The sequence below is a fragment of the Perissodus microlepis genome, chromosome 3, assembly GCF_051167445.1.
Source record: "Perissodus microlepis isolate ML-2025 ecotype Zambia chromosome 3, ASM5116744v1, whole genome shotgun sequence".
Classification (NCBI taxonomy): Eukaryota; Metazoa; Chordata; class Actinopteri; order Cichliformes; family Cichlidae; genus Perissodus; species Perissodus microlepis.
Genome location: NC_140463.1, coordinates 21,975,077 through 22,001,717, shown reverse-complemented (window position 1 = coordinate 22,001,717; position 26,641 = coordinate 21,975,077). Strand labels below are relative to the sequence as shown.

General features: G+C 41.8%; 1 protein-coding gene across 2 annotated transcripts in view; it reads right to left on the bottom strand.

The window, feature by feature from the left end:
* Window positions 1–26,641, bottom strand: part of exoc6b (exocyst complex component 6B) — a 130,406-nt gene that overhangs the window by 62,176 nt on the left and 41,589 nt on the right. For both annotated transcript variants that reach the window (XM_084923582.1, XM_084923583.1), the window contains exons 8-15: window positions 26,111–26,179; window positions 17,892–17,975; window positions 16,988–17,034; window positions 12,134–12,254; window positions 11,967–12,038; window positions 10,408–10,505; window positions 9,604–9,709; window positions 9,248–9,357 (exon numbers count right to left, since the gene is read on the bottom strand). In XM_084923582.1, coding sequence (XP_084779708.1) covers window positions 9,248–9,357; window positions 9,604–9,709; window positions 10,408–10,505; window positions 11,967–12,038; window positions 12,134–12,254; window positions 16,988–17,034; window positions 17,892–17,975; window positions 26,111–26,179 — 707 coding nt within the window. The remainder of the gene's footprint in view (window positions 1–9,247; window positions 9,358–9,603; window positions 9,710–10,407; window positions 10,506–11,966; window positions 12,039–12,133; window positions 12,255–16,987; window positions 17,035–17,891; window positions 17,976–26,110; window positions 26,180–26,641) is intronic.

The following is a 26,641-nucleotide window of genomic DNA, read 5'->3' as shown; positions in this document are numbered from 1 at the left end:
AGTATTAGAAGATGATGCACGCTCTTGCAGGAAAAGGTCAGGGGAGGTCAAAAACGAGTCGCACAGGCAGAGATAATCACTGTGAATGAAAGCAATCGCTTTCTCCCGCTGAGGGATGATGAACAATCTGTGTTTGTGTGTGTGTTTTATTTTCTGTGTTTGAATCCAGAGCCCTGTGGGCAACAAATACATTCCAACTGAATCAGTAAATTGTCTGTGCCTGGAATTCAACACACATGCACACTGAGTTGCCTGAGGGAGAGCGAAAGCTGGAATTCCAAACTCACTGCTTTTCCAAAAAAGCAGAGGAATCCTAAAAACGTTCCGACAATTCGGAGCAAAGGTTGCGGGGGGTGGTGGAGGAAGACAGAAAAAAAATTCCTGGAGCGGCAGAAGTGCCGAGTGGACAGAAATGGTGGAGAGTGGCAAAAAGTCAATGTATGCTGGTGAACTCACCGAAACACGCGCATACATATACAAATATAGACACACCGCAGATCTGGGATTGAGTTTCATTGTATTTATGCTGCCATCAGTCACAATAAATGCACGGCGGTCTGCGCTGTCAAAGGGAAGCCAGAAGCCTTCAGATGAGGCGTGTTTACAGCACGCCCAGGAGGTATTTTCTAAAAATACACAGGCAGCAGCATCAGCGATGACAACAACGAAAAAAATGAATGCAGTCAGCAGTGAAAACTGCGACGGGCTGAATACACACAAAACACTGTGGACGTTCAAACGTGTGGCAGTAAGTAACTGTGCCACGTAGCACTCCCTACATTTAATAAAAGAATCAACTGTGGTAACCAATTTGCCAGCCAAGTAAACTCTGCTCTCCCTCTGTGTGTGTGTGTGTGTGTGTGTAACTGCCACCAGCGTGCGTCTCGCAAACTACGATGGCAAACTAAAAGCATTCCAGTCGTGCTTGATTCTCGTGCTTCACTGGCTCCCCAGCACAGCTCTCTGGATCATCCGTCACTGAATCAGCAGATTTCATACCACATTACGTCCCTGCAGCTCGCAAAGCAACCGAAAATGATGCTGAGAAACAGAAAAGCTGCTATGATGTCACCGAGAGCAAAAATCAGAAGTGTTTCAGTCAGTCTGATTGTGAACTACAGCTCAGCACACAACACATATGAAAGTCTGATGAGCTTCTCTGCTTATTAGGTCTCTGCGTATTAAAAGTTGCAACTGTCTGCTCAGGGAGTTGCAACTTTTTTGACATCCAGTCTTGCGTTTACAGCTACACTACATAGGTCACATGTTTCTGTTTTACAAAACCAACCAATGTGAACATCAACCAAAACCAGCATTTCCTAATCTTTTCATGCAGCACTTATATATTGATGAGGTATTCTGGTTCATAAATAGAGGGCGTCTATCTGCAGAGGTGCAGGTGCGTTTGACACACAAGGTTTTATGCTCTGTATATCGATCTGTCCATTCAGCAGGCACTGCAGGGGTTTGGTGCCTTGTGCACTAGGCACATGGCCCTGGCAGGCAGAACAGTAGTTGCCAAGAATTTGAAAATTCTACCTTGCTTATATTTTGTATTTATATTCTATGCTTTATCTACTGGTGCACATACCTGCCCAGAGATTGTTGTACTAATAATTTATATGTGCAAACAAAAGAATGAATGACGAGACAAACGATTATTAAAGGTCATGAACTGACTCCACAATATATATAAAGAATGTGCTAACTTTAGATTCTGCCCACAACTCCTTTAAATCAGTCTCATGCTGAGATTTAGGCCAATAACTACTCATAACTAAATCCTAGTTGGGTTACTAACATTGTAACATAAAAAATGTGACATATAAAGTTCCACAGAGAGGCTTAATTCTCCCCCACCTAAAGATAAAAGCCAATTATAGCTTGTAACAGCTTGGACTCAGTAGTTTTCTGACATTCACAGTTAATCGCAAATGAAAATCTGCAGGCTATCTGACGACAGTGTTGGGTAAGTTACATTAAAAAAGTAATTAATCACTAATTACTAATTACTTAATCAATATTGTATTTAACCCTGGAGAACCCATTGGGTCAGATCCGACCCCATTGGTTTACTAGGGAAACCATGGGGTCAAATTTGACCCCATGAGTTCTCCAGGGTTAAAATACTTATGTAATTACTGTGTCTGAAAAGTAACTTAATTACTCAATAAGTAAATCAACTAAATACGTCTTAAAATCCCTATAAACCTTGAGTGGACAAACAATAGAAATTAAACTCTTTAAATAATAAATAATTTTTTTTAAAGACGGAGACTCTACAGTACGCAGCGGTAGCATCTCTTCCACAATGTAGCTTGCAATCATTTTTTAAGCTCACCTTCAGACGCTTTCTGTGCTGCTGAAGTAAAATTAGGTTTTGCCTGCTTAGCAGGAGTTGCCGCGGTGTTATCCATGGATGATGAACAAGGATCACTCAGAAGTGTTCGTCTATGCTCTCGTGTCAGGCGCTTCAGTAGATTACTCCTGCTATTAACAGCAGCTGATAGTTTTTACATATTACTGTAATGTTCTTGTCTGCTTGTTTCAGAAAAGTGAAGAGACGGGAATATGTCCATTTCATAAAACAGCCACTCGCTTCAGCCGAGTCCGACATCTTCCGCTTTAGAATACGACCATGCAGCAAACTGGCGCGAAATGATGTGCAGCTGCACTACAACGATGTTAAAGCGGCAGAGTTTCCTTTAGAAGATAAATTATTGAAATTAAATAATGATATTCAGCCAGTTTAATTATTTTACAATGTAACGCAAGTACATTGTAAGTAACTGTAATTAAAATACCTAAAAATGAGCCTAAAAATGAACAGTAATCAGTTACTCTACTTTTTCAGTGGAAAAGTAATTTAATTACAGTAACGCGTTACTTAATAACGCATTACACCCAACACTGTCTGACGATATATTACAACTGCTTTCTTTATAATTTTTTTAATGTAACAAACAAGATGGATCTTTTCCATGCTGAAATGCTATCTGGCGATTCATCACTAGGAATTACGTCTAGTGTCACTTAGATGAATTTGATTCATTTCTTCTTGCAGACCTCTACAATTCAGAACGATTTCCATATAACACCTCTAATTGTTCTCTAATGCCGTGTTACTTCCCACGATCCATTTCACGGACTTGGTGCAGGTCTATCCAATTGCATCCAGAAACATTGTGTACATTGTCTACATCTGTTGTTAACACCCCCTGGAAATCAAAAATGGGTTGAGGCAATCCAGACTATTTGCATTCACACATTTGTCATGGTAAACTTCCAACTGACCGATGTCAAAGAACTACTCAGCTCTCCCAGTCTCAAACATAAGCAAGTGCTCATGCCTGTTGTTATCGTGCCAGCACTGCTCTGGAAATATTACCACTCTGACGTCCACAGCGGCTTGAAGTGTTTGCAATCAAATACCTGCCTGTGAACAAGACTGACATCTGCAGCTTAATTTTGAATCACTTGATTGTATTTGTGGGGAAAATGTGGCCAATAAGTGTTGACATTTTCATCTACAATCGCCTCTGTTTTCTTTCCAGTCTTTACCTCAAATGGGCTGGCTGAGCATGCATGCCGTTTCTCAGCAACACACTCGTTCATATTCACAGTTTGACAGATTCACACCCACAGTCTTCTTCCACTGGACCGGCTCATGGGCATCTGTGTGGCAGCAGTTCTCATTTTCAACTTCCAGACTGTTCTCCAACTGGTTCATCATGAGCTCCACCATCCTCTGGCTAACAGCTCCCGCTGATCTACCTCTAGGCTACAGGTTGATGTCTTTCGCACATATTTTCATGCCAACATCACCTCATCTCCTTCTCCTCCAAAAACGTCAAACTTGCACAGCCTTCATCACTCAAGCTCCTGCCAGTCCAACACTCAGGTCTTCGTCAGGCCTATAATTATGTCTTAGTTGTCTGCTTTAGCTACCTTGGCACGATAGACTATACAATCATTTCCAAACTGAATATAAATAATAGAATTTCTGAGGTAGTACTGCAATAGTTCAAACAACAGCCTCCTATACACGTATCATCCAAGGGTCTGACATGTTCAATCCAAAGTGTTTTTTGAGTTTGACAGACATCCAGACAAAAAAAAGCCTCTTTGCACCTGATATTACCTGAACAGGCACAATGAACTCATATCTAATAGTGAACACAAAGAACTTTGGATAAACTGATAAATGGGAAGATTAATAACTTGCAGAACTACACCTAAAAAGAACAGCTGCTCCAAATAAATTAGTTCTTAGAGCTTATCATACTTATCTTTGAACACAAATATAATTGTCTTGTGCATGCAAGTCCACTGATACGTGAAAAAATACAGAGTAATGCCAGAGAAAATGCTTTCCAACTTAAGATCTCTTAAACACAGACACCAACTGGGAAGACAGAAAGTAACAAAAAAGAATAGTGACAGAGCTAAGGCCATCATTTTTTTTTAATGAATGCTGCAGTGAACAGATGCTGCAGATGTGGGATGGAAGATATGACGAACTGGGGAGAAGGTGATGCAAGAGCTTGAAAATCAGCACCAGTACGACGTCAGTCTGTATTTGAGTTATTGGAAAGGCAGGTTTGTCTTTTACTAGATGCTTTGATAACACAGATTGAGTAGTTACGATTTACTAGTTAGTTCTAAAGTCAACAGTGCTAGAAAACTCTGCAAAATACTGGCAACAGCAACTAGGACTCCTCACCCTCCTACCAGATGGTATCCTAAGTGACTTTCTTCTCGAGTAATTGCATACACAAGATTTTCAAATGACAAGTGAACTGACCTTAAGGTCAAGGTCACTGAGATTCAAACACAGAGATTTTTAGTAGATATCAATTTGAAACCACCGATATATTTCCACACCTAACACACCGATAAGTTTGACCATATCAGCCAGGGCTTATAGAGAGCTGACTGGTCCATAACAGCTGTGGCTTTCGAACAGTAGGCAACATATTTTCCATCTTGAGGAATCATCAAGATTTGTTTTTGGCAAATGTGAGATGAACCTTTGTATTATTTTTGGTTTGACAGTGGGTTTGTCCTTGAAACTCTTCCATGGATGCCATTTTTGCTTAACTATTTCAATGTACTAATGTGCAATGGTTTTTTTTTTCTTTTACAACGTCCTGGATAAGTCGTCGATGTTTTCTTGGAGTAATTTTGGAAGCCCATTCACTCCTGCGAAGGTTCACAACTGTTCAACTTTTCTCCATTTGTGGATAATTAATTAAAACAAAGCTCAGCTCTCTGCTGAATAATCTAAAACTCTAAGTGTAACAAATATATATTTATTCAGGGGTAAATACTTTTTCACAGCACATGAACATGTTTGAATTCCTGGAATGCATAGATTTTTGAACTAGTAGGTAATGGTTCCCATGCAAGTCAAATAAGTATGTCATGACCTCAATTTGTTAGTCAGAACAGTCGGTATAGCTCAGTTGTCACCTCCAGGTTTTATAAAACATGAAAAAAAAATGATGGTGATTGGCAAAATGTTCAAATTGTAGCTTAAAAGAGGTAGTTTCCATAATAGTGAGTAACATCACAGTGGGTAGATCCAGTTTTTATTTAAAGTCTATTGTGCGGAAATGCAGAACTATTGGGTAAATGTTTCGATATTTGAACTTGGACCAAAGTGGTGGCTTTATCAACCCCAAGGCTAAAAATATCATCCTTATAGCTACTATGCCAGCTTGCCTGAAACACACAAGTCTAGAACAACAGGAGAAGACAAGCACACATGGAGGCACTAAAGTACACTCGCACATATGCCTGCAAGTGTACCCACTTTCCACCAAATTATAAAAGTGAAGGTTACGGTCAGAGGTCGGAGTGTGGGGGGTGCTTGGGATCAGTGACCAAAATCCTGCACCATCATCCCGTTTGCTTCCGGATCTGTGTATCCATGTATATGTCTATTTGAAACAGGCAGGAAGGCATGCCACTGCAGTAACCAGATAGCAGGGTGTGCACGGCCATAAAAAAAAATCCAGCCAGGTCAAACAGTGGAGTCATTACTCTGATTGAGAAGAGCGATTAGTGCTGTCTGGTCAGCAAGAGACCAGAAAGAAACTTTTACTTGAAAAACATCTGTCGGGAACATTTTGACAGGTTCAGACACAAGAGTCCAGACGCGCACACAGAATCATTTCAACTGTCCAATAAATCTGACCAAAGCAGACTGTATTTGTAGGAACGAGTCCTCAACAAATACAGAAGACTACTACTTCTACTATTTGTGCTCCAGTGAATTCTGCTCATGCTTCCAATTTTTAGCATTTCAGAGAGCTCATATGCTCTAGAAAGTGCCAGAGACACAGGCTTCTTCAGCTTGATTCATTTTCACACAGATCTGTGGCAAAGATGGTGTCTGACTAAACTGTCTCTAACACAAACACAAAACTATTCTGCTTTTCTAAACCCATGACTTTAATTAGATGCCTTGGACTTTCTTTTTTCTTTTCCCCCATCCCCAATCATCCCTGCTCCGGCCGTCGTCTCCTTTTTTCCCCCGGTCACGGATCAATGGCACCTCCCCAATTCCCAGCCCCCTGGGAGAATCAACTGATGCACACATACGCACAAGGAGCAACTAAACATTCGTAGAGCTTCGTCTACAGAAGCGGACAAGAGCACAAAAATATTAAAGCTATACGACTCAAAGAGTTACAGGTACAAATAAAAAATGTTATTCATTTGGAACGCACAACGCAAATCGGAACATGACTCTAATAATGTGTTTCAAACTGAAGGACCCAGAGTCCGTGCTATTCTGGAAGTGAATGTTCAGTTCTTTGTTCTGCTTTTTCAAGCTCAAAGTGAGGATCTTTAGCTTTTACATTAAGCGGGAAATTTGTTGTGTGTGTGTTTGTGTTTTGTTTTTGTGTGTGTGTCTGGCTGAGGCCCAGGCCTGCTGAATCCCTCTGGACAGCGGAAGTTGTTTCCTGATTGCTCCTCTTCTCAGTAGAAAAGTAGCTGCATTGTTTTAGTTAATTCTTCCATCAACCATAACCCACACACACGCTTACCATTTAACCTTTTCAGAACAGAAGCTGCATTTGATTGCAGAGTTGTGGTCCTGTGTGTGTGTGTGTGTGTGTGTGTGTGTGTGTGTGTGTGTGTGTGTGTGTGTGTGTGTGTGTGTGTGTGTGCGCGCGTGTGTGTGTGTGCGTGTGTGTGTGCGCGTGTGTGTGTGCGCGTGTGTGTGTGTGCGTGTGTGTGTGCGTGTGTGTGTGTGTGTGTGTGTGTGCGTGCTGTATCCCACTCGAGCCAGATCTAATGAGACAAAAACCCCTGGTCAGAATGGAAAGAACCAATCAACCAAACGGCGTCTGCTGTCTGCTGAGTGTTTGTGTGTGCGTGTCAGTGGGAATGAATGGGAGAAGGTGTGCAGGCATTGAAGTTTGTGGTCAATCTGAATCGTTTGAGCTGCAACAATTGATCCTGACCTGGTGAAAATATTTGCCTGAATAAAAAAAAATATATAAATATGAATAATTGCTCACACAAAAGCCCATTTCAATGACTTTTGAACGATTTTTTTATAAGTACTACAGACTATAGATAGTTACCCAACTAAATGGTAGAGACTGATGAGTCCGCATCAGTGTGCAGTCATTGCAAATGCAGATTTTGTTATTACTAAAGACAGCTAATACAATCAGCTCTCATCTAAATCTTTTACTGTAAATGATTTTTGTGAGGTGATGAGAGACGACATTTTGTAGGTGAAGTGATGAGTTTCTGGACATTTATGCTTCAGCAGGAAATTTGCACAGTAGCTACGCTGTCACCACGATCTCCCCTGAAACACTGGGCTATAAGCTGCACCTTCCTAGAAATGTAACAACTTGGGTCGACGCAGCTCCCAACAATCCCGACTACTTTTTCCCCAGAGTTTTGGAATTTTTCAGTCAGAGAATAACAATCATCTCCTCAACATGAGGAATAAGAATCATAGCATCAATATAAGGACTCACAAACAGCAGCAAATTCCTGGGGTGAGATTTTTGAAACGATCAGAACGGACGTGAGTGAATGTAAAAAGAAGCGGAAAACCTAAATATGATTGCCCCCAGGGAACAAAATAAACCACAGCAAAGAGCAACGAGGGGGGGAGGGGGGGGGGGGGGGGGGGGGGGGAGTCCTAGCATTCTGTTTGTTTCTATTGTTTCTATTCGTCTAAAGTCTGAATCAAGCTCAAATCAGACCTTAGCGACTGAACAGCTTTCATCTATTTTTCCATATATTTTTTGAGCTTCTCTTACAGAGTGAATAATGTGGGGAGTAAACTATTTAAATGAATCACAAAGACCTAATTTGATAAGACAATAAGACTTCTAATTTAAAAAAAATTATTCTTCTTTTGTGCTACCAGGAATGTATAACTATTTGGAATGATGTGGGAGATGATCAGAGCATAACTGGCACTAGTGGATATGAAAATGCTGTGAGCCTGAGGTTTAACACAGAGACCTGCATATTTATCTATTTCATTTGTATTTCCTTTCCTTTTGGGAAGCTTCATTATAGCATCAGATCTATTAGACAATACTGTGCGAAAAAGTCTTGAACAACACCTCATTTCTTTATTTTGTGCCAAACAGGGAAAAACGGCTGCACTATGCCAAATTACACAAGAACATTAGTGGCAACAGGTCTTACAGAGGGATGAATTCAAACTTGGGTCAACATTATTGAAGCAATGCGGGATCATCTTGACAAAGAACAGACCAAAAGTCAGCCAACATCCAAAGAAGAACTTTGAATATCCTTCAAGTAGTCTGGAGAACTACTTAAAGACATCACAAGAAAGCTAAGAGAGTTCAGGCTTTATTGAAGAATAAAAGGTGGCCGTACTAAATATTGACTTTCAAGCTCTTCTCAAATATATACAATTGAGACGTGCGCAAAACTTTTGCACAGTAATGTACATTTAAATGTGTACCAACACAGATTTATTGAAGTGACTCATATCTGGAGCTACAATCCTTTCTGATTCTTGTAAACCACGACTGTCACTGAATGCATTTCACTGTTTGCTTGCTGCCCACAGAAAAATCAGATTCAAGGTGAACAGAACAAATCTATTCACCTTCAGCTGGCTGTCCTTAATCAGTGTTGCCATGCTATTTATAGAAGCATCTGTAAAATCAAAAGCACTAAACTCTGACACCAGGACTGTCAGTGGCAGAGGAGTGTATGCATGCGGCGCATGTACCTGAGATGAAGGTCCTCAGAGTATTTCAGACAAGCGTAGATGAACTCTTTTAGCTGGCAGTAGACTTTTGGTACAAACTCTGAGAAGGGAAGCTTCTTTGGGAAGGGAAGCTGGAGGAAATGGGGCGAAAAATAAGAGATTAAGTGAGATTTTACTCAAACTTTAATTCACATACTGCACAAAAGCTAACTTGAGCAAGTTCAAGCATAGAGGTAGTTTTTTCTTGAGAGTTCCTAAAGGGAAGAAGCTTTTCCATCGAAGAAATTAAACTGACATGACTGCAAGAAGCAACATGCAGCACTTTTCAGGGTATATTTTCTCTTTTTGCACACTTTTATATCGTCTATGTTCTCTACCTTTTCCAGTTCGGGGTCTTGAAAGGGACACTGGGAAGTGTATTGTCTGTACTCCTCCTCCGTTGAGACTGGGATTGGACTGTAGTTGTCCTGGTCTATCACCTGCCTGCAGAGGGCAAAGAAACAAATAAATCAAAGGTAAATAACTTCCCATCTTCTCCAAAGAGGTCAACACACACCCACACCCACAGAGGATACATATAAACAATCATCCCATTGGGGGTCGTTTTAATTCTTGAGGTTTTCTTACCACCCTGCCCTCTTTCACCACCCCCGCGTCTTTTTGGCACTCCAGAGTTCGGACGTTCCAGCGTTCCATGGAGAGGCCGTGAACCGGAGCGCGCTCTCTCCCTCTCCCCAACAATACAACACAAAATTCCTGTGGCTTCCACGATGTGTGTGTGTGTGTGAAAGAGAAAGATGGAGGAAGGAGAGAGGGAGTGTGTGTTTGTTTGTCCGTTCTCACTGCTGCAAGTCCCACTGGTGTCATTGGACAAAAGCAGTGCTGAAACAATGGCACGTTTAGCCCGAATACAAACACGCACTCTCACACTCAGAGTTTTGTAGGGGGTAGTACCCATTGAAGGGCAGAGAATGTTCCGGACTTCCTCCCTCTGGCTGGTTGTAAAACTTCAAAACCAGGACGTTTCCCACAGACATGCGCTGCTGCACAAATATGTGTGTGCGAGCTTCATGACCTTATCGTTAGAGAGGTGAAGGTCAGTGCGGCACACACTGGAGTATTTAGAACCCAGCTACTGAAAAACAGCTATCAGGAGAGCGTGGAAACAAAACGTTCGCTACCTGAAGGTGACATTCCATCTCTTGAGTAAGATTTCTCCGTACTGCTCCCTCATCTCCAGCAGCATGTCAAACAGCTGAGACACAGGGAAACCATAACCCTGCAGAAGGGAAAGAAGAGCAGCTGCATGTGAAACCATGGTAAATGGTCTGGTTTTTATATGGCACTTCTCTGCTCTGAGCACTCAAATGGTTAACACAACTTGCCTCATTCACTCACTCACATCCCTTTACACACTATGTTTTTTAGCATAAGTGCTTCTATCTAACATTCACACACATTCATACTCGGATGGATGCATCAGAGAGCAATTTTGGGGTTAGTATCTTGTCCAAGGATATTTCCACGGAGATTGGAGCAGACAGACAAGCCCAAATATTCATGCCTCCACCACTGTGCTTGACAGCTGGTATGAGGTGTTTATGCTGATATGCTGTGTTTGGGTTTCTCCAGATGTGGCACATGTGGTTTGCTAAGATGCAACTTTGCAAACTTAAGCTGTGCTGTCACGTTCTTTTTAGAGGGAAGTGGCTTTGTTCTGGCAAACCTTCTAAGCAAGCCATACTTGTTTAGTCTTTTTGTAACTGCACTGTTATGAGCTAACTGAGGCTCGTAAAGTCTAAGCTGCAGCTCTTGGGTTTTTTGCAGTTTCTCTGAGCATTGAACGATCTGACCTTGGGGTGTTTTTACTGGGACATGTTCCTGGGAAGATTGTGACAGCACATAGCTGGCTAACAGGGCTGCTGTCTGACAAGACTTCGGTCTAGGAGGACTTTAAGTTGATACAGGTGGATGAGATTAAACACATAATTATTTGATTTTTCAAAACAATATTTTGCATCAAATGTCTGAAATGTCAAAATAAAGACTGATGGAAGGACCAATTAAAATGAGGTTGGAAAACAACATGCCTTCAACATAAGACTGAGAGTGTGGTATAAAGAAAACCCATGGTATAGTTTCCTCTCTGCTGGAAGAAATACAGAAGAATTCCAAAAAATAATAATAAAATAAAACAGAAACGCCCTCAAACATAAACAATGAGTAGAAATTTAGCCATTCAGCAGCACTTCATCTCTGTACATGAATGACTTTTGGACATCGAACCACACATTCATCATTCCCCGCCTTTAATGTGCCTCACTCTTCTCTGAATGTTTCTCCCATCCGGTTTTCACCCACATCCCCTCTATCTCCCCTTCATCCTCTCATACATCACACTCAATCCATCCAGGCTAGTTCATAAATACAGCCAGAAAATAAATGGATGGAGCGCAAACTGACAGCACATGATAAAGGTCCATTTCTAAAAACGGACGAATTAAGACAGAAAGTCTCTTTTTTTAAGAGACTGGCAGCAGTCTGTTTTTTAAAAACTACAAAACATGCTTTGAACAAGAATCACGGGCCTCTGGGGTCAAATATCTTAGGAGACATGTGCCAAGATAACTGAACAAGAAGTACAAAAACACAACAGCATTTCATATAGCGTGATGCGAAAGGGAACGAGAGGATTTCCTTCCTTTCGAAGTGAAATATTAGGAATTAATCACACACATACCTGCAGAGTATCAGCAAACAGGACAATGAGGTTCTTCAGATCCAGCACCAGGTCAGGGTCGTCACAGTATGACTAAGGAAACAGGAGGGAGGGGTGTGTCTGTGTCATTTCAGACTTTTGTGGAAACATGCATTTCGTATTTAATGAGTGTGTGTGATTCGCCTCACAGAGTGCGTCCTCAGGGCAGCGACTATTTTGGACAGCGCCAACTCCCAGAGCTCCTCTACGTATGCTCTGTTGACCAAACCCTGTGTGGTGTGCAGGACGTGATCCTCCACAACAAAGAAGCTGCAAGCGAGGAGAACAGAGAGACAGATGGAATTACTTAGGCAGTTTGGTAAATATACCTAATCACGCTCCTGCCAAAAGTAAGAGGAGGAGAACAATACCACTCCTGCTGGAGCCAGGACATGGTTAGCTTAGCTTTGTATAAATACTGAGTGCCGGGCTATGTCCAAATCCACCTAGCTCACTGAAGCGCACTAATTTGCATGTTATATTACAGTTCAATATGCACAAAAACCAGGAGGTTAGGTGCCAGAGTGTTTCTACCATTACCATCCAAGAAATAGCTTGGCCTGAAACCTCCAGCGCAACAGCAAATTGTCCTTGTTACACTTCAGATTTTGTACAAATTAAATAAATGAGATATAACTTGAAAAATATTTGAGTAGGAGTGTTTCCTGGATTCAAATTGGATTCGTCTTAGGTGCACTTTGGAAAGGATATACGAACAGATTTAAAGGGACAGTCCACCCCTAAATCAGATTCACATATTTGGCAGAATACTGAGCTGCAGTGACATTTATCCTTTAGACTGTTCTGGAGTTGGCTGCCCAGTTTCTGATATATGTGCTGTAGAGAAGTCTGCCTCCTCTTGAATGTTACAGAACTGAATTGTGCTTTCTGTTTAGTCCCCTATGCACCACAAAAAACAAAAAAAAGACCTAAAAGCTTAGCAGCAATGTCACAAATCAAAGCCAGTGATACAAAACCTTCCGTTGTTCTAATCCCTTTTGTGCAGGAGCTACTTTCCTTCTGTTCAACTAGACCTGAAAACCAGTGGAAACGTGCAACTGGCAAAACACTGAAGCAGCTAACGGGAGATGCCACTAATGTTTACGTGCCATTTCTTACAGATTTTGTTGCGGCAAATCAAATATGACAGTTAAAAGAAGTTGACTTGTTACTATTCAGAACAACGTCTTTATAAAGAAGACTAAACATGAAACATGTTCAGCCTGGTCAAGATGCTGCGTCTATGGAGACACAAGATTTTAAATGTCACATGGAGAAAAGTCAGTTTCATCAACTCCCTCCAATTAGGACAAGCTGGTTCATCAGGTGGCAACACATCTCACTGTATGGAAGTCTTCACAATACCTGTTTAATTATTTAGCCAACCAATAAAGGTTACATGGATATTACTGGTGTAAGCTCTAGAGATGTCACCAAAACTCATAATGAAATTCTAGTACTAGTTTCTTTTGATAAGGTATACAGCAATTCTCTTCGGACAGAATACGGCAGCACACGGTGTTCCAGGTTATCCTGTAGACGGCGAAGACAATGACGACGGAAAAAGATGAAGAAGAAAAAAAGAAAGAAACAAGACAAGGACGAGTTAAGCAGCTGGAGACTAAGCAGATAAAAAAAAAGACCAAGAAGACAACAAAGATAAAGAAGAAAGCAAGAAAAAACTACTTGTGGAAGACGGCAACAAGTCCAGCTGTGTGTTAGCTTTACTCAGACTCATTGGTAAGAAAGACCGAGTTGGCTTTGGAACTATTTTGTCTTGGAGGATCGAGTGATACTGATTCTAATACTGCCTCTTGCAAATATAACAGTACTGTCATGTTTTCCGGACCAAGGTTAGAAATACTTTCACATAAGCGAAGCAGTTAAAAGACCAGGATCTAGATTAGGTTTCAGTTTATTAATCCATCTGCTGCTCTTGACAAGAACTGTATTTTCCATCATGTCCAACAGAGAAATGTGAAATCTGGTTTTCATAAAAATAAAGCTGCTGATCTTTTCTATGACAAATGGTTTTCTTTGGTTAATCTTTCTCTTTGTGATCCATTTTTTTTTTCTACAAGATGTTTTTGTGGAAAACAATCCTTAAAATCAGCTGCAAAATGATTTAAAAATAATTAGGCAATAGGAACGCAAATGAAAACATGTTTCTGGACTGCAGAGGAAGGGACTGTTCAGAGATATCCCCAATCTCAAATAAAAGAAAAACACTTGTGTGGCTTATTTTCACCCTGAGATTACTTTGGGATGGTTCGAGTCAATTCTGACAACTTTTCCAGAAGAGCTGCCATGTTTCTCTGATTTAAAATCATTTGCAAGTGCAAATGACAGCCAGGCAAACGGCGCATTCGCCCAGCCAGGCGTGCGAAGATGCTGATATCTGAGCACAGCAACAAATCCGTCAGTCACACGTTGTGCTGCTGTCTTGAAATGATGCCTGTGTGAAACGGATCAAATCGCCTGCAAAGTGACTTTGGTTTACATCCACTGACAACACGTCTAACTCAAACCAGTGCCCACCGAGCATTGCCAGGCCACAATGAGCCGCACTGTGGTCGGATCAGTGGCCCGGCTATGCATGGTTACTTTTCTCTTTGCTATTACTGAAGGGAATAAATATGATGAGATTCACTCTTCAACAGATTTTTACTTTTTCCAGCTTTTTCTTCATGTAAGAAACTAAAAGATTTGTGCACTTTTGTACCACAGCGGAACAAAGCACAAATTTCCCTAGAAAGTCAACTCATTGAGAAAGAATAACTGTAACTTAAAAAATTGTTGATATGTTGATACAGAACAGCTTCACATTTAAGAAGCTTTGGTTTTCATTTGATTTACATATATGTTGGATTTATGCTTTAAAAGCATCAACCAGAAAACACTTTGGTACAAATTCTGATTTTAAATGTACCACATCCATGAAAGTGATTTAACCTGATTTAGACACGCAATTATTAGGTCAATCCAATTTACATATTAAATTTTTTTTATCCCGTCCTATGGACAACTTTCTCCAAGGATCTATCTCTGCAGACTAACATTAACCCAGGGCCAAACTGTTCATACTGAATGAGGTTGCAGGTCGCTTAACATTTGCTATGGTGTCTCCACATCTAACACACATGCTCAGTGTGAACCTATTCGGATCTGTGAAGAGAACCTGCCAATTCTGAAGTTCATCAGTGACCTGCACAGATCCCACTCAATGACTTAAGAACCATCATGGAGTCCAATTATGAAAGTTTGGTGAGACACCTGAACGTGAGTAGCACTGAAGGTTATTCTGCTGTACAGTTGTAAAGTTGTTCCTCCTTCCATGAAGGAGAAGATGATGCTGCAGCTGCTGGTATAAGCCCTTTTAAGCTCTACTCATGTAACTGCCCATCTACTGGTATTTCCTCCACACCTGAGACTGTGCTAGCAGAGACAGCAAACCTGTTGGCATGTAAGCATGTGCAACCTGTATGCCCTCCTGGTAGCAACTCATGGTAGCAGCAGGGAGAAGGACACTAATACCAAACCCAAGATAAGAAGATAAGGACAGTGACTGTCCACCACCTGCAATCCATTTTTTAGAGGATTGTCCTGTTGTTACTTCTCCAGAGCAACTGTGTCACTTTGATTTGCTCCAAAGAAGCAAAAATTGCCTCACCATACTTCAAACTTCTTAACAGGACACACTGATATCGCTGAATTTTAACTGAGTTATTGTTGCACTCTGATGATCGGGTGTTGCATTCATTTTTTTGAACAGCGTACATACGTTTTTATTAGTTGACGCATTTTTTAACTTACAACTGAGTTCATTACATTAATATATATTTCTCTGTTTGCTTATTCATTGGCTCATCAGTGAACGGTATCATTTTCAAATGGATGAGCCGAGCGCCTCTGCTCTCTAATGAGTGTCTCCTGGAGGCAGCCATTTATACTGTGAGAAATCTTCAGTTAGTAAGTTGGAAGACAAACATGGCGTGATGAATGAAACAAATGTAAAACATGATTAATGTAAAAAAATAAAAAGGGTAAAATCAATAAATACAGATTTTTAAAAATAAACTTTGATGTAATTTAATGCATCCATTTAATCTTTTTTTGTTTTTGTTATTTTGGCAGTTTCAGCCCCCATAAGTTTCCTCATATAAACAGACAGTTACTAATTAAACATATATAATAACTCTGGTTTTGTGGGCATGCACAACTATTACATAAAAAACTAAATACAGATATTAAAGGAAGCTTTAGTTGGAGTTATTTTGAAGTGTTTAATGTCAACAGAGAGAGCAGATGAAAGAATATTAGGGTGGGAGACATGGATGAAGAAGCACTAGTGGATAACAGACAAAGGATGGCACTTTCCAGCACTTCAGATGGGAATAACAGACCTGAGGGTGAGTGCATGAGCCTGAGCTGATGTCCAGTGTTTATAGAAGCGTCTGCTCCAGCAAGACAGACAGAAGGAATAACAGCAACACGCCAACCGCCATCACACACACACTATCAATCCTCACTGCTGTGTGCATGTGAGAGAGAAAGAGCGGACGTGTGTGTAGACGCAACATAGAAGTGGGACGGAGTGACGGATGAGAGGACAGTAAAGAAGAGGAGGAGGCTGGGGTGTGAGTGGGAAAAAAAGGGGGCAGGAATAACAGCTGGAGAGGAGGGGAGATGAAAAGATGTCAAATGGTCAAAAGTCACTCAGAAGAAATGAAATGAGGTGCTGTTAAATGCTGAATGTTTGCTTTCACTCAAACGTTCCTCCGCCTCTGCCAAGGTACACAGAAATCTCACAATGAGCGGGCGGATGGTCGGTCGGTGGAAATCTGTTACGAGCCATTTTGAAAATATTTACAAATACTTCTAAACAGACGTTTTCATTCCGACATTTTGGCAAAAGTTCACTTTCAATTAGGGTGAAATTAAAGAAGGAAATTAGAAAAACTTCAAGGGGTAGGAAATAAATAAAAGCGGGTGGACGAACTTACCCAACAATCTGATTGAAGTACCGCCGGTATCCCTCCAGAGTTTCATGCTAGAAATAAATAACAACACAAAGGCCAAACAGAGGGAGAAACAGGGAGGGAGTCCAACAGCAGAGGAAATACATAAAGTTACTAATAATGTGAAAATATACAAATATCAGAATAACAGGAAACAAACTTATACCAGAGAAAATCAAATATATGCATCTAAATTCTTTGTTTTATGCATTAGCAACATCTGTTCATCATTTTCAAGTGACAGAGACATTGACTGTAATTCTATGTGAGGTTGTCGTATTTTTCATCATAACAATTTTGTTTTGGTGCAGGCTTTATAATAGAGTCCTGCAACAGGAGGGTAATTACATTTAATTTCAGTGTATTTAATGTTCGCCTTCAAATAAAAGCTGCAAATCTTGAAACCCTCCGGTTGTAGCAGTAAGGCAAAAGCTTTACTTTGAAGGTGAATGTTCTCAGTTTCTGGTTTGTGTTGCACTTTCTGCAGTTTCATTTCGTTGGGCAAGTATTTGCCTTTTGTTCTTAACACTAAACAAACTCATCAGTCCTCAGTTTATCATGTTTCTGTGATCTTTCTACCTTAAGCCCAATTTTAAGGTGTCCAAAACAATCATGAGAAGGTTTCCTTTGCAGCACCATATACCTTTTTTTTTTTGACCAGTTTAACCAGTAGAGTAGTATTTGACCAGTAGAAAGTCAGCCACCACAGGCCAACATGTTGGGGTATACATTGGTGGTTGCCAGGGGGTCACTAGCCAGTCTAGGCCTGTGTGACTGAGGCCTTGAGAGTGTGTCTGTGTGCAGGGCTAGAGTGGAGTCAGTGTAGTTAGGAGTGTGTGGACATAACAGTGCATCGAATAACACACAAAGTGAGGGTGCGGAGTCATACCATGTTAGAGTGGGGCTGCAGTACGAGACGGGCCTGTTTCCTCCTTTGCTTTCTGTAGTAGTTCTCAAACACATCACGCAAACCCTAAAAACACAAACTGGAGGTAAGAACGGCTGCACGGATGGACTGCAAGTATAGCCTGTGAAGCGCCAACGACAGAAGCATACAACTCAGTGTTTCAGGTTAATCGAGGTTGGTAGACAACAGGGGAAGAACTCATGTAATGAGGTACAAAATCAAAAGGGTAGACCCACATGAGGATGGAGAAGGTCATGTTAGTGCATACGTGAGTAAGAGGGAGATAGGGAAGCTGCCTTTGATGGCTGGCTAGCGTCACCGCTCAGACATCAAACTAAAAAGTACCCACGCAAGAGACACAGAATCGGCTGTCTAAACTTGACCATCTCGTATCTGTTCCTCCCATTACACTGAAGCTCTCTCTCCCTTATCTCTGTTGTGCTAAGATAGACCACAAGTCTCTCTCTCTTTCTCTCACACACACACACACGTATCCAGATCCCACAGTAACCGGTGAGCTCAGAGATAAAGGCCCAGGAGTGGGCAGATAACATGACAAGCTCCCTGAGCTACTGACCAGACCAGCGCACGTATATCTACCCAGCTGACGTTACTGTTGTAGGAGGTCAGATACAGGAATAAAAATACACCACAAACACAAAAACACCACTGTTTTACCAACTTTGACATTTGACAGCTTCAAAAATAAATGAATACACTTTGTCTTTAATTATGACAACACAACTGTTCTGTTGGAAACATAGGGTGCCAGCATTGCTCATGGCAAAAAGCAACAGCATCACCAAGCAGTATAATATGCTCCATCGTAAAATAAAACATGCTCAGGAACAGCTCAGTGAGCACCGACCCAAATGCCACAGAGCATCTATTGGATACCCTGGAACAAGTCCAGTCCTCGAGGCCTAACCCCACTGCCAATCACCTGGTCCCAGAAAACACAGACTGAGTGTGTGCTGTGTTCATGCTAGCCCTCCATCTGGGATCAGACAAACGATGTTGAAGGCGTCCCTCCTCACGGTACAGTTTCTTTTGAGAAATATGAAATTTGTACATTCAGAAATTACATTTATGTTCATGTTCCCTGCAGTCCATTGCCTCAGTTATTTAAAGAGATAGGATTTTAATAATCAATACCATGATTAGCTTCCAATGTTATACTTTAACCAATTCTCTAACGCTGCAGTCACATTAGTTGTGATCTCATCATCTTTGAAACGGCCGCTTTGAAGACAGGTCTGCAACAACTGCCACCTTCAATCCGATTTCGGTGCATCATGACGGCAATGAAATGGCGACAAGAGTCAGTCTGCTGTTAGTTTCTGATTGGATGTGCCACTGCCTTAAAAGTAGCAATTAAAATGGTCGCCACAATTACCTGCGATCAGTCGCCAAATATGAATATAATACGATGGCCGTCATATTTTGACTCTAGTGTCACTGAGCCATAAAGGACAGTTTCCTTTCTCGCTCTCCGTCTGTTGCCCTTTTGTATTTCTAAGGTTTGCAAACAACCTTGTCCTTCATGCTTTATCTGTCCGCGCTCCTTTTCAAAACTTAAATAAAGAAAAAACAATATCAACAAAAAAGTAATTGTTAAAAAAAATTAAGATCTAAAGTGCTGTATGTGAAAAATCGAGTGGATTTTGGCATCATGTTCAGCTACACTCTTTAGTCGTTCCCTTGATTAAACCGTGCCCTTTGAAAACAAAGATACCAACAAACAATGTGGTGAATGGTAGAAATAAAGCTCTCCCTAGTAGTGTGTCAGAACTAGGTTGAGCTTGTTTGGAGGTGACAAAACTGAGTTTTTTAATTCCCAGTTTGACCCTCAGTGGAACAATGTGTATTCAACAAATGAGAGGCATCAAACCGCTGTGAACTCTGCATTATACAGCGCTCGCTGTCCCTGAGAGAGCGTGAGCACGGGGTGAGAAACACGGGGTGAGAAACACGGGCTGAGATCAGTGCGTGCGTTTGTGCGACAATATAACATCACCAGAGAAGGTGAGGAGAGATAAACGAAACAGAGAGGAGCTGAAAGAGAGAAGAACACCAGCAGGCGGAGCCAGCAGAGAATCAAAGAAAGAACGGATCAGACAGCACGAGGATCAGACGTGAATAAATTACAACAACATGAACCCGACCAAAAACCTGCTAACAAAGAAAGACAGAAATGTTTCTAGTAACTGCTCACAGACTATTTATGTCCATGGCACCAGCTTTCTTCTGATTGGCTGCCCCACACAAACAGAGGGTGTGAGGAACTGGTGGGTGGGGCTTGTCTACTCCTGCGCTCTATACTGTCTGAGATGACCATACTGAGAATGTACCTGTTCACACACCAACTTCATTATGTGAATCTTTGTTTTATATGCACATCCACCAATCAGCAGTGTAATTACAACAAAAAAGTATAACAAGCAGGTTCCCCTCATAAATAAACTACTACATTCTCCCACTGGAGTGAGCGTGACTGAGCATAAGTTTTCCACCTTTACTGAAGTAAACACATCTGCTTGCTAAAGGTCAAGAAGTCAGTCTTTCTTCATCTTTTTGATCTCTTTATAGACATTTTCCTCCACTATAGCCCAACATCCCATCACCCTGACCCCTTTATTTGAAACTTCAGCCCATGTTTATTATAAGTATTGTTATGACCCAGGTCATTGTTGCCGTGTGGTGCTGTTAGTTGCCACACCATGCTGTTACTTGCCACACCATGCGGGGGCATTGTTTGTACTCTGTGAGCCTGTTTCCAGGTGGAGGCTAACCATTGGTGGAAGAGGGAATGAGGCCAGCTACAAATTGGGACCTGACTGGGCCGGCAGCCCCTCCTACTACTTCCTGTTTCCAGTGAGCTGCGCGTTTGGGGCCCTTCGTGGCGCGTGACAGAGCTGGGCTGCAGTAAAAACAGTTTAGAGAGTCATATCTGGACATGGTAGCTGTAGGGGTGGGAAGCCGTTTCTTTTTCAACCTTTTTCTCCTGTTTCAGGTAGGGAGACAGGTTAGAGGTTTGTATTTTCTTTTGGGGTTGATTCACTATAGGTAAGTTAGTTCTGATTCATTTCCAGTGTGTTTTGTTTGTTGTTTTGGCCATGCCCACCCTGACGCTCGCTACCTGTCAAGTTAATAAAACGACTAGTCATTGTAAAGCTGTGGCTGTGTGATTTACTTCTTTTTATTATTTTTCTTGTGTTGCACTCCAGCCCCCCCCCAGGCCGGTGTGTAACATAATCCAACAATAAGAGTGTATACATGAAATAGACTTTTCATTTCTTTTTAAGTCTTTGAGAAAACACTGTTTGATTTCTAGTCTCAGTCACTAGTTTTATATCATATTCAATACAAAAAAAATTCATTTAGCAAATGTATAGCTCTTATCACACATTGCCCTCTACGCCCCTGTCTCCCTTTAAGAAAGGTAAAGAAGAACGATTTTGCAACTTTACATCTCTGGCAGGTTTTTCCAAACCGGAGGGGTAAGAAAGAAGGTAATGAAGCTTCAGCAATCTGTGAGAGTGACCGAGGCGGACCGCAATTGTTGGAGAGAGGCTAACTTCCACCATGTGACCTGTGTGATTGCCAATCGAGGCTCAGAGGTTGAAGGCGTTGCATGCTCAACCTCCACAACTATTTGGTGGCACCAGTGTAGCTAGTAGGGCTGAGCATGTGACCCAAATGCTGTGAGGCTATTGCAGAGGCCTGGATATTTTGATGCGTGCAACAGCTTTCCTGTCAACTCAGAACTGTCCTGTCAAAATAAAGGCTAAAAAGTACAGAAAAAAATACTTCAATCTCCAAGCAGCTACATGTTTTTCCTAGTTGCAAAGAGGATGCTCGACTATTTTTACTTTATTTAAGAAAAACAAGCTGAGAAGGAGCAGAAGTAGTTGGTTAGAAGCAAGGGAACTTTCAAAATAAAAGACCTACTAGACGAATTGCCTGTATATGTTAATGCTCTCTAAAAAAAATTTTTTTAAAGACTCAAGGATCTGTTAGAGCAGCTGCTTTGTTCCAGCTGTCGTGCTGTAGCTCAGAGTTCCCAGTCTGACCGGTTTGATGGACTGGCTGCTACCGCCGCTCACCTCGCCTCTCCTTCCCCTCGTCTCTGCCCAACATGCTGGGCTTCAGGCCCGTGTTTACATCCATCGCAGCTCTGCCCACATTTGTCAACGTGCGGTACGTGTGCGAGTGTAACAAAGGAGTATTGTTCGGGCTCGCCGCTGCTCCACAGCGGGTGGAAAATTGTGGGCCTTAAAGGTGGAAAAGGGAAAGAGGGGAGAAGAGTGGATAGTGGAGGGGGGGCAAATGGGATTCCACGTCCAGGTTTGCTAGAAAAATAAATGAAAGTGCTACAAGCGTGTGCCTGTGGAAGTACAAGACATTCTCAAACATTTAACAATCAGACTGTGTGTGTGTGTGTGTGTGTGTGTGTGTGTGTGTGTGTGTGTGTGTGTGTGTGTGTGTGTGTTTGTATTTTCTGATATTAAATCCACATCTCTACCCGACAGCTTGTCATTCAAAGCGCCGCAACACAGCTTATTTTAACACACAAAACAGTTCGAGAGTGTCTGTTTAATCTTGTGTCCTTTCTGCATTTTAATAGAAACGCAAACAAAATATCATCAAATGGCGGCGGCAGCAGCAGCAGCAGGAGGAGAAGGAGGGGGAACATAAATGACTAAGAGTGTGTGACCCCGAAGGTTCAGGGGTCAATCCTTTCAACACCTTCCCGAGCAGCAGCGTGCTCCTTCCCTCCCCCCTTTTTCCTTCATCTCGAGTGCTTCATTCCTCCTCTCTCATCCATCCTCCCCTCTCTTGTCTCGCTGCATTTTCACCCTCGTCTTCCTGTTTTTGCCCTTTTAACCTCCCCGTGACCTCCCTCTGCTCCCTACTCTCTGCAACAGCTTATCTCCAATCAGCTGATTGAGGCCTCAGCAACATACAGCAGGGCTGGTTCAAGTGCTGCTGAGGCTCTAATGACTGAGATTTGTGGAAAATTCTTATTTCCTTCCACTTTTCACTCCTCCTGCTTAGCCTCCACATCTCAATGCTCCCTTCTTCCCTTCCTGTGACCCCTGCTCTTCTCATAACCTTCCTCTCTGATTGCCTCTTCCACATCATTAAGGGTTCAGTTCAGCTTTAAGGGGTCAGTAAGATGAGAAAGATCACCATATGGTAGTTCTCCTCCCTCCCCACGGACCAATAACACCTCACCTGTTACTTGATTCAACCAATCAAATGCCGACCACTCCCTCTAGAAGCAGTATATTTTATTTTGGTTTGGGGAATTTATTGAGCTATTTATGCCACAGATCCACTTTATTGTACTATTCCACCATTATTTATTTTGTTGTATTTTTTGTAACTTTATTTACCTATACTTCCTACATTTGCTGTATTTTCATATTGATTTTACTCATTAAGCATTTTCACTTTATTTGTTAACTGAATTTATTTTACTTACATTGTGTGACTGTCCCTACAACATAAAGCACCTTGACGTGAGCTCTGTTTCAGTTTGCTACGATATAAATTACTTTTGTTTTGTTGTATTCTGTTCTGTTGCCCAGTTCTATTTCATTTAAGCCATTTCGTTGTAGGTTGTGTTTTCATTTTGGCCGCTGTGACACAGCAAATTTCCATCCTCAACTTGGCATCAGATTTTTTTTTTCAAAAGATGGAGATTTTTCTCCAAGTCCTCCTCGTCCCTCAATCTGTAGCATCTTTTGTTGCAACAACTTTCTGCACTCCATCCATGAACCTCCTCTGAGGTCTTAGTCGTTTCATCCTGCCTGGCAGCTCCATCTTCCAATATATACATCATCCTTCTGCCTCTCTAACCCCGTCTCCAAATCCATCAAGTTGTCCTTCAGTTGTACTCATGTCTTGTTCATTCTGGTCACTCGGAGTGAAGATCTTGGCATCTTGACCTCTCATCTTTTTGTCAGTGCCACAGTCTCCAAATCATACATCATAGCAGGAACGATGATACCATCCTGTAAAAAAATAGCAGCAAATCACCCCTTAAACTCTTCTCTACCCATTCCACCCTGCCAGCACTCTCTTCTTCATCTCTCTTGTGGACTGTTCCTTAGTTTGCATGGCTGACCCCAGCTATTTAATCTTAATCTCTTAATCCCCCCCCCCCACCTGGAAAGCTCAGCTCGGTGCCATAAATGAGTGGTTCTTACACCTAGCTCATTCTTCACAGGGTCACTGATATCTTTCATTTTTACTTTATACACAGTTATTCATATTTTTTCCACATGTGGTTACATCATTACAGAAACTGTAGATCTGTAGTACAGCACTTCATGCAAATACACTTTTCCTAACCTTGTCATATACACACCAGGGCCAAAACACACAAATCTGTCCTACACAGTGGCTCGGGCAGTCACTGATGGGTGATGTGATTTAACGTGACGATGAAAAAAAAATTGCTAATTAGGTTTATGCAGCCCTGCAACAAAAAATAAATGACAGATTTATGAACCTATCCAGCTCAAAATACACGAACCAGTCTGTATACATATACATTTTAAAAATGTATGTAGAGTAAAAAAAACCTGCAGCAGTCCACTTGGCTTCCCTATTGTGCTACATTATATATTTTATATATTTTTTCATGGCCTTTCCTTCTTTCCTTCTGCTGCAGGTTTTTCCTTAAAAGGGCCGTAAAAAAAATCAAGTTTTTAGAACTGTAATCTTTTCCTTAAGGGGACATGCAGTGTTTTAAGTTAAATGAGGGAAACCGTTCAGCTTCACACAAACATTTAAAGCCAGAAAATAAAGTGTTTGTGTGTTTATACTTTCTTCACCCACGTCGTCACCTGTTTAAACCTTCTGTAACCTCTCTCTCTTTGTTTCTCCTCCACCATCGCGCCCTGCTTAACCTTTCTTTAACCTCAGCCTTGCTTTTCTACTCCCTCACTCACTCTTTTGCCCGTTCACTTTCTCCTTCCTGTCAGAGTTCATGCACTTCCTGTCCCCCTGTCATACCCCGACCCTCTGGCTGTGCTGGCCTGATAACGTCCCCTACAAAGTCCTAAAAACTCACAAATGCAAACAAACGCACACTCACACAGAGAACCTGAATGCACAGCTAACCCATTCGTGGCACCTCCACCCATGTCACTTTCACTCTAAGTGAGACGAGACATGCGAGTTCTCTCTGCAGTCTGGTTGGAGCGAAGCCAGACTCGAGCTGGAGGCCCCGTCGTACCGAAGTCGTTTACCCCCTCTGTGCCAGGTCACCCTCAGAGCTGGGCACAAGCAGATTCTGACATTTAAGCAAAAGAAGCGGGCCTCCTCATTATCGCTGCCTGTAGTAGGCAATGAAGAGGATGCTGCTGCAAACCACTGAGCAGGGCTGAATGATGTCAACAATCACATCTCATGAATATATGAGAAATACATGAGGCAAACATGATATTTGGAGGCTCTGTCGTGTTTTGGAGCTATGCTTCAGTCAGTGGTGTAAAATATAAAGAAATGAAAGTAGGTTTAATACTTTTGCACAATATGATGAGCTGGACACAGGGTAGGAAAAAAAAGGAGAAAATTCAGCCCCGATCTCATGAGGCCAAGCACTGCTGGTCTGCCTCTGGTGACAGAGTCAAAGCTGACTGTCACATGGCACTGACACTGGGCCACTCTGGAGTCAAAGGCAGCTGCTAATAATCCTTCTCGAGCTTCATCTGCAGAACCTGTGTAGGTTTGACCTCCTTTATGTGGACGCTGTGGACCAAAAGCTTCCTTTTAGTCACCTCAGCTCGAGCTGAACTAAACAGCTAGTAGATTTAAGCTTTTAGGGAACAACGTGAGCCCATTGCTCCAAAGGAAAGGAGTGAACTTTGTAACCAAAGGAGAGCAGCAAAGTATCTTGTTTTCATAAAGCTAATACCATAAATCACCCAGCCCTGATGTAGGCAGAACAAAGTCAGTACAAAGGATGCAACAAACAACATTGTTACTTCAGTCAATCACATGCACAGGGAATACAGGCAGATACACCTTTACGAGCTGATCAGAAAGGAGTTGCGGCTTCACTTAAGCTGGAAAACTGAAGCGCTCATGGATGGAGGAAAGAGAAACAGCTCTGCATCTTTGATTTGAGAAAAAAGAAAAAAAAGAGTACAGAAGAAATAAAACAGAAAATGAGAAAATGAACTCACCAGCACAGTGTAGATATGCAGACAGCGGTAAACTGGAGAGAAATCCACCAAGTCCTGAGCTCCTGGGACCTGCAGGGGGAAACAATTTGCACAGTTCACATGTTCAGTTCATAAACTGCAATCAACCAGCCCGTCTTCAGTTTTCTTTTACAAGTTTTGGCAACACCTGTTTTGGTTAAAGCCAAGCAAAGTAAAACCAAACCTGAGATTCTAACCAGAGAGAGAGCGAGAGACAAAGATGGCAACGAGGGGTAAGACAGAGACAAATGATTGTGTTTGTGAAACAGACGAGGGAAATGTGAACGGCAAGAATAAAACAGGCCGCGTCCCTAATAATGAACAGCCTCCAACCTCAATAAAACTTAAATGGCAGAGCAAAAAAAAGAAGTAGTTACCAGGCTGCAAACACGTTTACTTCTGCTATAAAGCTGTTAATTCTAACAAAGGAGTCAGTGGAGATGATTTTATGGAGCTGGCCTCAAGTGGCCACTAGAGGAACTGCAGGTTTTGGCATGTCTCAACTTTCCAGCC